Genomic DNA, 12,113 nt, shown 5'->3' on the forward strand with positions numbered 1-12,113 from the left:
GGCCCATTTAGAATCTTTTAGATCAGAAACCACTAGGGTTTCTTATTCTCAAACAAAGGGAGCAGCCTGGCCACCACCACCACCTCCAATAACCTCTGCACTCTCTATAACCTACCACCACCACCTTCTTTTATCGATGCCGCAACAGCTCCCGGCCGCACCATTAGTGGCGCCACCATGTTTTCCGGCTTCACCGTCGTCGCCATTACCTTGCTCTTCTCCCTGTACAGCGCGTCAAGGTGGAAATAAGGGGAAATAAGGGTACGTTTTCGAATCTTCCTCTGCTTGTTGCTTTCGTTCACTTTCTTGAAGTACTTGTTGATGTTCTCCCACTTTTCTTTTCTTTGCACCTTTTCGCGTTTCAGTTGTATTTAAGCTTCCTCATCGGGGATGAGATCTCCTCCCATACGTTCTCCTGATACTTTGCATCTAGGTTCCTTTGGAGCGGTAGAAGGCGGCAGAACGAGGCAGCTTTTCCTGGTTCTAATTTGAAGAAGAAACCCTAAAAAGGGATTTTATTCTGATTTGAAAAAAACCCTAAAAAGAGATTTGGGCTTGGCCGAATTTTAAAAAGCAGATTCAACAGAAAAGAAAGTCTGATAAAAAATAATTAAAGGATAAAATTGTAATTTTATTTCTCTAACGGGTAGCGGGTACCCGTGGGTACGGATAGTGTGATACCCGAACCCGACCCGTTAACAAGCGGGTATTAAAATACTCGCCTACCCGCTATCTGCGGATACCTTTTACTCGTAAGTACTAAATACCCGTAACAAATTTTATCTGCGGATACTCACGGGTACGGGTTTTTTTACCATCCCTACATACACTGGCTATATGTACATTATCGACAACATGAGTTTGAAAGTTTATCACAATTTTTCTAAGGAACAAAAATTGTCTTTGCCACTAAAGTAAAATAACACATTATAATATACTATAAACATATATTTTGGATTGCACAACTAATTTTATTTTAAAGATTGATAAATATATTACATATTATGATATATAAACATAACAATCAGATTTTAATGCTTCTAAATTAATAAATCCATGATATTATTTCAAATTGAACTATCTAAAAGTTTTACAAACTAGATGGCCTAAGAGATACTAAATTCGAAATAAAAAGAGTACAAATAAAAAGAAAACAAACTCATATCAATAATGAAGAATGATGATGAAAATATCATAAGAACACTCCCAATAGTGATAACATGACAATCTCAATAATGACTATTATTGTGGCACTAATGCTTCTGTGGCCTTGGTTTTTGCTTGGAGTATATGTAAGTTTACTCAGATAGAAATAAATATAAGGTCAACATTATATTAAAATGAAGGCACAATTTTATCTTTTTACACACTAAAAAAAGAAGGTAAAAAGAAAAATCAAGAAAGGACAAGAAGCAAAATTCTTCATGTTGTGTTGTCAGGTACAATCCATTGCTTGTCACTGTTATAAATCACATTCACTACATTAAAGTCCACTGAAAAGTAATAATTTAATTCTGATGATAATATTAATGATAAAAGAAATTCGAAATAATTAAATTTTAAAATAATAGATTCAATAAAAATCTTTTCTTATGCAGTTCAATTATTTGAAAAGAAAGAAACCTTGCTTTATGCAGCCCTAGCTTTGTAAAGATTCATTATGCAGCAATATCACAAGTGCATTCTGAATAGACATGCCATTGGGAAAGAGATAATCATGACAAATTTGTTTTAGAACAAAAAGCAACATTATTCTTTTAATATTAATTAATCTTAAAATACCAATTTTGACTACAACAATTTTTTTTCCCAAAATTTGCAACATGTTACATCATGCTGTACCACATGATCCCAACCTTTGTTAAGTGTTCTCAGAAATCCATACTTCAGTCATTTACATTTTCCAACAAAGATGACTTAAAGAACCTAAGCACAACATGATACATATTTTATAAAACTTTCAAAAGTGATTTTTTTTTCTCGATAAATTCTTTATATCTATGACTATTACACAATATGAAACTGATATTATTCAAATATCTCAAATTTTGAAAACAAATAGTGACATATTTGTAGTAACAATAAAGAATCACTGACCACTATTTGGCTTGACTTTTATACTCAACAAACTCTGCAGATGTTGTGTTTTCCTTTTGCTAATTCTATGCCACAAATGAAACAAAACAACGCCAACAGCCACAAATATATACAAGAAAATAAATATATACAATTTCCTTTTCTATATTTGCCACCATTTCCTCCTCTCCATGGTCTTCACAAGCTCATTTGCTAATGATGCAAAGTCTTCAGCTCCACTTTGCAGTTCAGCAGTGCGTTGGCTGATTCTCTGAGTCAAATTGAACAGTAAAACTTCATTTTAGTAGAGTTTATGAATCATCATAACGATGCTTCAAGCATAAGAAATTGGTGACCCCTTTGCACTAAAGACTAGAGAGTGAAGAAATATGTTTATATCTAACATTATACTTGAAAAGTAGACAAACAGAAACTTCAATGTAAAAGATGAAAAAAATGGTTGGCTAAAAAATGTTTAGTCTTTGGAAATATGACATTTTTTTTGTATTTGTGTCTACATTTTTTAGCCCCCAAAAATTACAAAAAATCATGTTTTCAATCCTACTAAGGGATTAAAACAACATAGTTTTTTTCTTACAAAATATTCGTTTTTTTATTAAATATAGTGGTTAAAAATGAAGAAACTTTATATGAGGACAAAAACCAAAGAGGGTGCTTCCATGTTTATGTTGAAGAACTGACAGCAACGGAATGTGATTTAAGTTAGCATGATGAGATGAGATAATTTTCTACCTCTAATTTTTCCTGCCTCTCCATTAACTTGTTTCTTGCTTGGGCAGCAGCTGAAGAAGCATCCTGAAATCAGATATTGATCAATATATTTAACTCATTGATACCAATAGTGTTAAAAGACAGAGAGGATGAATAGCTTAGCATTACCCCAGTTTTTCTATAAGCAGCCATAATTTCTTCAGGTGTTCTAAGTCTTGGCTTAACATCATCCTTATTGGTGGCACCCTCAAATAATTTCTCCCTATCTCGTAACTTATCTGCATGCAGAAGGAAGAAACTGTTACTAATCTTTGTAGTTAAAGTATGATGCATGTTTTGAAAGTGATTTACCTTTTTGCTTGTTTTTAACATCAGGAGATGAAGTAGAACTCTTAGTTATTGGCGGGTTGGGCTCATCTATTTCAATATCATCTGTGCAAAAATACAGGATATTTTGAGGTTTTTTCTTTTGACAGTTCAAACTTATGAAACCCAAAAAACACCAAGTTAAAGAAAAATGTAAACCTATATCAAGTTCCACTTTATTATCTGCGATATCCACTGTTGGAAGGGGATCAGGAAAAGGGGGCTTAAAGAAAATGTCTTCCAAATTCCCAAAATTGGAGGCTGCACTTTTAGTCACATCTGTTTGAGAGGGTTTTCCTCCTTTAAGTCCTTTGACAATGCCACCTAGAATCCCTGGCACCATGGTCTGCACCAAAATGGTTAAGCTAATTGAAAAACTTGTTAATGGTGTGAACATTAGGATCCAAAATAAGGCAGATCAAAGAACCTCAAACCTGTTTCTTCTTCTGAGTTGTAGTGAATCTAAAGGCAGCATCAGCTGCGGCTGCCAGAACTTTGTCATGAAGACAAGGCAGATGCTCCAGATTACTAAAGCAGAATAGAAATGTTAGTCATCTTTTTCTTCCTTATTACTACAGTTTAAAAAGTCCACAATGTTATTGCTTCATTACAGGATAACAGAGATACCTGAATTCACTTTCGCCAGCCAGTAATGAGATTAATGCCAATTCAGAACCGTTAGCCTGTAAGTTATGAATATAAGAAGGGTGCTTTGAAGACCAAAAGTTGCAGATTAACTTTGACTCAAATGCTTTCACCTCAGTACTCAAATATGTTTTACAGTATCCACTAAAAAAATACAGTGCAAAAACACATATGAAGTTCTTGAAAATTTGAAAGTCCTAGAAAGAATTGTACCAGCACTATGTGTCCATAATCATCAGAACACATGGTTTTATCCATATTCACTTTATAATTCCATCTTAAAATCGACAATAAAGAGCTTTCTGCAACCAAATGCAAATCTGGCAAAGACCTGTCCAAAGATGAGAAAAATAACCCAATAATTTATCATTTCAAAGAAATTTTGTTTTGCTAGAACCCACATTGTTTTATTTAAAATACTCCCCAACTCTTCAGAAACAGAAGAAAGAACAAAAAATACTAGCACTTTAACCTGATTTCAAATGCTCCTGTCTGAAGCAATGATAGAAGCCCACAAACTTTATCATCTTTCTTTAAGATAGAAGTCCAATAAGAAGATTTAGAATGTTTCACTTTATGAATTGGTTTCTTATGTCCCTGTGAAGAATTATCATAAACGTCAAATTCATTCTCATACAGACTTGAAGTGAATGCATGTGAAATGATAATGAACTAAAGAACCTCTATCAAAGATTTTGCTGAGAACAAGCGCAATGAATTCTCGCAGCATAGCAGAACAAGTGGATCCAACATTAAATCTCCAGAATGTGAGGCTTCTGAAGAGGAAAGATCAGCCTCTGATGAATTTACCCTAGCTGATAAGGGCTGTTCCTGCTCATCAGGGCTATTATCAGCAGTATTCTTCGACATTCCATTCTGCAGCTTGTCATTTGATGCTTCAGAGGTTGAGAAGCTACTTTCTGAGGTACAAAAATCTGTCAGAATTTTCAATGATATTTCAAGTGCATTAAAACTGAAAATATGCTTCGTGTTCTTCATGAAATTTGTACTTGCCTATAACATACATTGAAATTGCAGTTGATTCCTTCACATGTAATGGTCGGCTAGAGATCATTTTGCCATTATTACCATCAACTATGTTAATTATTGAATCTTGGGATAACACAAATAGTATTTCTTCAAGGGAGTTGCCTGAAGCTGCATCTGATTGCTTTGAGTTCACATAACTTTGAAAACATGCTTCTTGTTTCCAAACCAATGAAGTAATGGGAGAGGTAGAGCCAGGTGCACCATCAATCAAGAACAAAACTGACAATGAATTCATATTACAGACTGCAACCTGGAAAGAAGCAATTTACCAAGATGTATCAATTGACAGACCTCCCACTATCCCTTACGATTAAATAACTAAGGCAATGATAATTAACAAGCAGTCAGATAATACCCACCCGACCACTTGAAAACCCAATAGCAAGTTTGGTTCCAGAATTTGAAAATGATAATGCTTGTACTGAAGAATCCAGAAGAGAAAAAACAGCACTACAACGAGTTTCTTTTCCTTGTGGAACATCATGAACTGCAAAATATATTTCACAAATCATGATACAATGAACCAAGGCCTAACAATTTCTTTTCTGCATAGATATCTTTGGAACACAAGAAACATGTGAGGGGGGCAGGGTTAAAACTCAAACAAAGAAGATGGACTTCCAATATGGGGACAGATATCTAGGGATCACCTTCACTTTTTGATTGTGTGACAAATTGGAAATTTTGTCTACTGGAGTGGACTTTGAGGTCATAAATGAAAACCTATTAAAGTCATCACAACAAAAGAATTGAGCACAGAAAAAATATTGTATTATGTAAAATAGATTGACATATTAAGAAAGATATCTGACAAGACCACATTCATTGCCCACGGCCAACAGTAACGAAACAGAGCAGAAGTCCAATTTTGTCACTGCAGCATCTGAACCAGCCACTTTTGTACCATTCACCTACCAAACAACAAAATAATTGTGACAAAAAACAAATTATATGAGGAAATCTAAGGACATTTTTTTCTTTTAATTTATTCGGGACAAAGTAGTTGTGGAATGCTTACCTCTCCCTCTATATTGCAAATATAAGATAAGACTGCATGTGTAGCATCACACACAAGGACTGATCCATTAGAATAACCCACAAAATAAACACACTCAACCTCAGCACCTTTTGTTGTGGACAACTGACTGGGAACACCCCCAGTCAAGGGCCAATCTGAAGGTGCAGATCCAGACCTCAAGCCAGTTCTCAAAGCTGAAGCAACCTAAGATACATTAAATAAATAGATGAAAAAAATATAAGAAACAAAGATTAGCTGAAAGGAGTGACAAATTACAGGCATAAAAAAGTTACCTCAGTGAGAATTTTTGATGAATTTGACTTACTGGGTAACCTGACAAGTTTTGCAACAGTCAAAGATGGATCAGCCATAGGTACTAGCACTGGAAATTCCACAGTAGGAACAGATGGCATCCTTTTCTGCTGAGATGTCAATGTGGACAGGCTATCACTATTATACAAATGTAGTTGTCCAGGGTTTGTTAGTACAAAAACTTCATCTTTGCTGTTCAGCCCCTTTGCTCCAGGACTGGGCAGTAAAGTCAAGTCTGCAAAAGAACCACTAAGTGTAAGGTCTGCCCGATTAGTGCATCTTACAGACTCCATCCCAGATGACCATTCAAGAGTTAAAACCTGTAATAGAGGCATTCTAAAGTTTAGGGGGAACATTACACACATGCTAAGAAAACATTTTAACAAAAAGAAATGCTAGCCATCAGGCAATGGTAACAAGTGACTAGAAATCCGACAACAATGTATCGTCATATTTGTTCAATATAACCATGGCTTAAACCTTACCATTTAAACTAACAGAAGATATGGGAAGAAAACAATGAAAAAATATCAGGACAAATCCTCAATTTAGTAACCAGAGGATAAGCCTACATTAAATATCAAGGTTTTCTTAAAGTTTGTAAAGCCACAATGGTGCTCAACCAGGTTTACAGCATCATAAGGATTTTTCCATTATTTTTTACATCCTGCAAGTCCAAGTAAAATACTTCAATACATTTCAGATTTTAGGAATGATGAAACATTCAAGAATGTTTCAATTACAACCTTGGGCTAATTTTGAATGTATCACATGTTTTATAACCAGTATAGTTTATCATAATTCAGAAGCAATTGCCAAAAAACCAATAGAAATCAATTCAAAATAAAATGATAAACAGATAAACAAGTAACTTACTGTCAGAACTTCTTCAGATCCAATTTCGTCACCACCATAGACAAACAACTGCCCAGCGCTATCACTTTGGGATTTATAGCTGTCAGACCATTGTAACACAATGACCGGGAGTCTCCTTTCTGCAGTCGAAAGTTGCAGCTTAATAACATTTTTAGAAGAAGTTTGTTGACCTTTAGAAGGTGCTGCTGATGACAAGTCCCAAAGAAGTATATCTCCATCTAAGTATCCCACAGCAAGAATAGAACCAGTGGAAGATGCCCAGCAAAGAGCAGTTATCTCTTTGTCTCCCAGATTTTGTTCGATAATATCAGCTGGAAGATTAGCCCCTGTTTCAGTAGAAGGGCTACTATCTTCATCCTTCAATTGGAGATCTTTTCCACCACCAAGGAACACAATTCGAGCTTCAGAAACATCCCAAAGAATAAGCAACCCATCCTCAAATGCAATCAAGAGTCTACAAAATATAAAAGAATTCATTCTTCATCAGATTGAAATGTAACTTCTTTCACTCAACATGGAACATTAGATTTTAGACAATCACCCTTAAACGTTAGCTATTAAAAAGGAAAATCAAATGCTTAAATACTTCACCAAACATCTTATACTAGTTATTTTGGGACTTAGACACTTCATAATACCCAATCATAGCATTGCCCTAAGAGTTTATCACTTCACTCAACTTCTCCATTGGTCAAACTCCTTACCACTTCAAATCTCTCTGTAGGCAGCTCCTTTCCAAGACATAAACAACCGGGTTTGATATTAACTGATAAGCATCCAAACACTTGGAGGACCGACACTTAAAATATTAAGGAGGGAGAACCAAACACTTAAATACTCCACTGAGCATCTCATACTATTCAATGTGGGACTTGGCATCCCACAATACTCAAGTCCCTATGGAATAATCAATAATTCTTCACAAGCAAACAACCCCAATTCATGCAGATGAGGACAAGAGTCACACAACTGTATCAAATACTGATGGAAGTATTTGCTATCTTGAAATATGTTCACCCATCATTTCAGTCAGAGTTCAAAGATTTAGCTACATATATGACATAGAATACATACTCATGAAATCATGTTGTGTTGCCTCTAAGAATATATACTAGTATGAAAAATTACACAAACAGCTTAGGAGGATGGCTCTGCATTTTTCATCAAATGTTTGAAGTAATTTTGAAAATCTGAGAAATTATTCGAAATGATAAGTGAGAATTAAAATATGAATGTTAAACTACAAAGTTAAACTCTAATTTTACAGCATCCTATTTTTCAATTTGCATTGTTAGAGTAAATCAATAAGTAGCTGTCAAGTGAAAAATCCAATTGATAAATTTACCAGAAAGAGATGCAAGGCTAAAATGTTGTATGAACTATTTATTATCTTGCCTGTTCCCAGATGAAGAAGGTTGTAAGAGAATTCCAATGATTGGTTGTACACTGGGATCTGGAAAGCCTGCAGCTTCTGTCAAAGAAAATGAATCAAAGAGAACCAAATAAGTTTTGTTAAGTGGACTTTAAACCTAACTCAATCCCACAAAACGACTATAAAGAGATTTACATCCATTTATATACTCTAAACTAATCTTATCTCTAATCGATACGAGACTTTCAATAAGTTTAAATGCTGGAAGTCAGAGGCATGAATCAACTCAAGATATTTGAACATGGTGGTTGTGTAAGACAAATATTGCAATTTGACACAGCATTGTTTATCTTAGTGCTGACCATATTTCCCTCATCAAATGGGTCAATCATCATTTTACTTCAAATTTTTTTTCTTTCCATTTTTTACAAAATAAGTCCATCAATATTACCTATCAATCATCAAATTCAAGACAAAAGACCAAAAAACTAAAAATGAAAACAAAATACCCCTTAGAAACTTTGCAGACAAATTATATGATGACTTCAAAAGTCGTCCTTCCTCAGCTTCAAACTTTATCACAGAAAATAAACCATGCTGATCCCCAACATAACTGAACATTATAACAAGTAACATTACTAACCAAGTGCATGTAAATGTAATCACAACTATTTGCAGCTAGCTACTACTAAGAGCAAGGGCAAAAGTATAGAGATTTACTGCATATAAGTTTTTCATAACATACATGAAATGTGAACCGCTGACTACAGAAAAAGCAGTAATATCAGACTCCCATTGTAAAGAACAAACAAGGCTCCGGCTCTCAAGATTCCAAACCTGCCAAAATCATAAGAAAAATACAAAATGACATTCTAAGCCTTAACTATAATAAGAAAGGAACTCTAAGTCCATCACTTCACTGACTTAGACCATAACTTGACATCCTAAAATGCTTGATAATGAGTGGTAAGAAAAGAAACTAGAAAAGGAAAGCAACCACATAGCTTAGAGATATCAATTATAGGTGTTAAGGACTGATAAAACCGCAATACTTAGCCTATTTAGGGGGGAAGTTGTTAGAAAAAAATGTATCAACACAAGCAGATAGTGAAATGTACAAAACAATTACCTGGATATCATTGTCATTTAAGACCCCAACTAAATGCCCCTGGTTTTGCAGGAACTGCGAGTGCCAAAAGAATCAAAGGATCAATATGCTACTTACATGAGCTTAGCTAGCAAAAAAATTGACAATTTTACACCATAGAAAACCCAACAAGATCTAACTGCATGTCAATTTGAGAAGTTCAATGACCCTTACCTCCAAGTATTTGTAAGGCAATTGCTTAGGAGAAACCAAAAGTCCTTCTATATTATCACCACCTATCACCTTAAGTCTTCCATCCCTGCCATTAAACAGCCTAATATAAGCAATCAAACACTCACATCCTATAATGACATCCATTTGCCAGCTATAATTAAATCATGGTATATGTGGTGTCAAGTCATTATAACATTTGAAGAATCGTGCACTGTCCATTATGAAAAAAGTCATCTCATTCCCACGTTTTCTGGCTAAACATGTACAAGAATTATGTCAGTTGGATTTCCTCTTATCAGAATGACCGTCTCTTCTTGTTACTATCATTATGCACACTTTTAACTGAAAGAACCGAAATAAATGTCAATACAAAAAGCGAAATTAGGCATTACATCACCCTTCCTCCCGCAGACCCTAAGAAAGAACTGATAATCATTTCAAGGATAGTTTGAAAAACCCAACGAGATTTTTTCATCCTAAATTTCAGAATTCACTTTGACAAAAAAAATAAAAAATAGTCATGCATGGGTACAGTTCAGAATGCAATTCCTAAACCACAATAGAATAAATGAAAAAGACAAAAGATCAACTTTATATTACTTATCACGGATAATTAGAATAATCCAGATCAAGCTATTCTAAAATGTTATTGAATCCACTGTCCCTTTTAACCCCTCCCCCCATTACTAAACAACTAAGTACCATAAATATATGTATATTTTTTTCTTGTACCAACCGCTTGTATCCTCTACCAGAGGTAATCCTTTTATTTGGGTAAGGTAGGACCATTCTCAGACGATAATGGAAACTTATTTAACATTATCGTAACTCAATGGTACAGTACCATACCCAATTAGTAAAAACAATAGCAATCAACAGCAAAATCAGAGACTGAGAGAGAGAGGGAGAGAGAACTGACAAAGTCCCAATAGCCAAAAGTCGCTGAATGGGGTCAAAGGCGAGAACTGAAGCTGTGGATGGAATGCCGTAGTGAAACACAATTTTGGGATCCAACTCACTTCCCTGCAAACCACCATGCCGCAACTTATGCTGAACCAAAACCATCCCAACCCCAGAAAAAAAAAATCACAACATGGAAGAGTAAAGGAAGCCCAGAAGAAGAAAAGAAAAGTAAAGTTGGATGAGAAAGAAAGGAACTTTATATTCGAGTTTCTAATTTACGTTGGAATGGTGCAGCAGAGCCTTGTCAATCAACCTCTTGGCAAACATAGTTGCCGATGATGTTGTTATTGTTGTTACTGAGCGTAGGTTGTCTTCCACAGCTTGATTTCCTTTCTTCGACTGATGATCATTCCAATGTATGGTATTTTTCTCTTTCCACCAAAAATCAAAACTTTTCTTTTTTTATAAAAAATAAATTTTTTACCTCATCTGCTGGTCATTGGTCAATGCAAAGTTGTTTCACACCTTCTCTAAATTTTGTTACTCAAAATTTGTACCTTACTATATATAATATTCTTATAACTCTTAATATTAAATGGGGATGTAGCTCAGATGGTAGAGCGCTCGCTTAGCATGCGAGAGGTACGGGGATCGATACCCCGCATCTCCATTATAGTTTTTTGTATATCTAATTTTTATTTTTCTTATAGTGGACCAACTGTTTTAATTTTCACAGACATAGGCTGTCACAAATATATTTGGTTGGTAAGTATAATGGTCACAATGTTTTGAAATATAACTTTAAAATAATAATAAAATAAGTATTATAAATAGTATAATAGTTAAAATAATTTAATTAGGTTGTGTTCAATATGATTTTTATATATGTAACAAATTTTCAAAGTTAAATTTTCTTTAAAACCAGTCTTTGTGATATAAAATATTATTATATTTTATTCAGGTATATTGAAATTTTTCCATCTAACTAATTGTATGAATAAGTCATTTAATTTGTTGATTTATCTTGTTTGGATATATCATTCAATTATTTCTGGAATTGAACATTTAAAGCCTAGTAATTCAATTTACTTTTAGTAAAACTACTTACTCGAAAATTTGTTACTCAAAATGTGATGATACAATTTAAAATGTGAAAGGTTGTAACCTTGTGTCAAATAAGAGGGCAAATCTCCATAAAAAAGGTTTTATAAAAAATAATATAATAAAGTCCTCTAAAATTTGTTGTATGGAGATAAACAATATAGAAAATGTGTGATACACAGTTAAAATAACTTCAACTAAAAGGACAAAATTATATAAATAATTTAAATATATTTTAATAATGACAAATATTGGATACCAATGAGAGGTTTATACAGGTAAAAGTTTATTAAAATGGTATAAATATAAGAATTTTTTAAAATATTAGTACTATTTATTTA

General features: G+C 34.1%; 1 protein-coding gene and 1 non-coding gene across 2 annotated transcripts; one reads left to right on the forward strand and one right to left on the reverse strand.

The window, feature by feature from the left end:
* Window positions 1–2,007: 2,007 nt before the first annotated feature.
* LOC106759424 (lethal(2) giant larvae protein homolog SRO77) lies at window positions 2,008–11,116 on the reverse strand. Its single transcript, XM_014642587.2, has 24 exons — window positions 10,951–11,116; window positions 10,688–10,818; window positions 9,769–9,853; window positions 9,577–9,630; window positions 9,193–9,284; window positions 8,957–9,060; window positions 8,471–8,546; window positions 7,076–7,529; window positions 6,181–6,519; window positions 5,888–6,091; window positions 5,682–5,780; window positions 5,520–5,592; window positions 5,229–5,356; window positions 4,834–5,119; window positions 4,501–4,739; window positions 4,292–4,416; window positions 4,033–4,150; window positions 3,802–3,857; window positions 3,609–3,702; window positions 3,334–3,520; window positions 3,160–3,240; window positions 2,977–3,086; window positions 2,830–2,892; window positions 2,008–2,347 (listed from the first exon to the last, which is right to left on the reverse strand). The coding sequence occupies exons 1-24, from the start codon at window positions 10,996–10,998 to the stop codon at window positions 2,240–2,242; spliced, it is 3,354 nt and encodes a 1,117-aa protein (XP_014498073.1). The 5' UTR covers window positions 10,999–11,116; the 3' UTR covers window positions 2,008–2,239.
* Window positions 11,117–11,268: 152 nt separating this feature from the next.
* Window positions 11,269–11,341, forward strand: TRNAA-AGC. The gene has a single exon. It is a non-coding gene; the product is annotated as a tRNA-Ala (tRNA).
* Window positions 11,342–12,113: the final 772 nt, after the last annotated feature.

Source organism: Vigna radiata, chromosome 4 (genome assembly GCF_000741045.1).
Source record: "Vigna radiata var. radiata cultivar VC1973A chromosome 4, Vradiata_ver6, whole genome shotgun sequence".
NCBI lineage: Eukaryota > Viridiplantae > Streptophyta > Magnoliopsida > Fabales > Fabaceae > Vigna > Vigna radiata.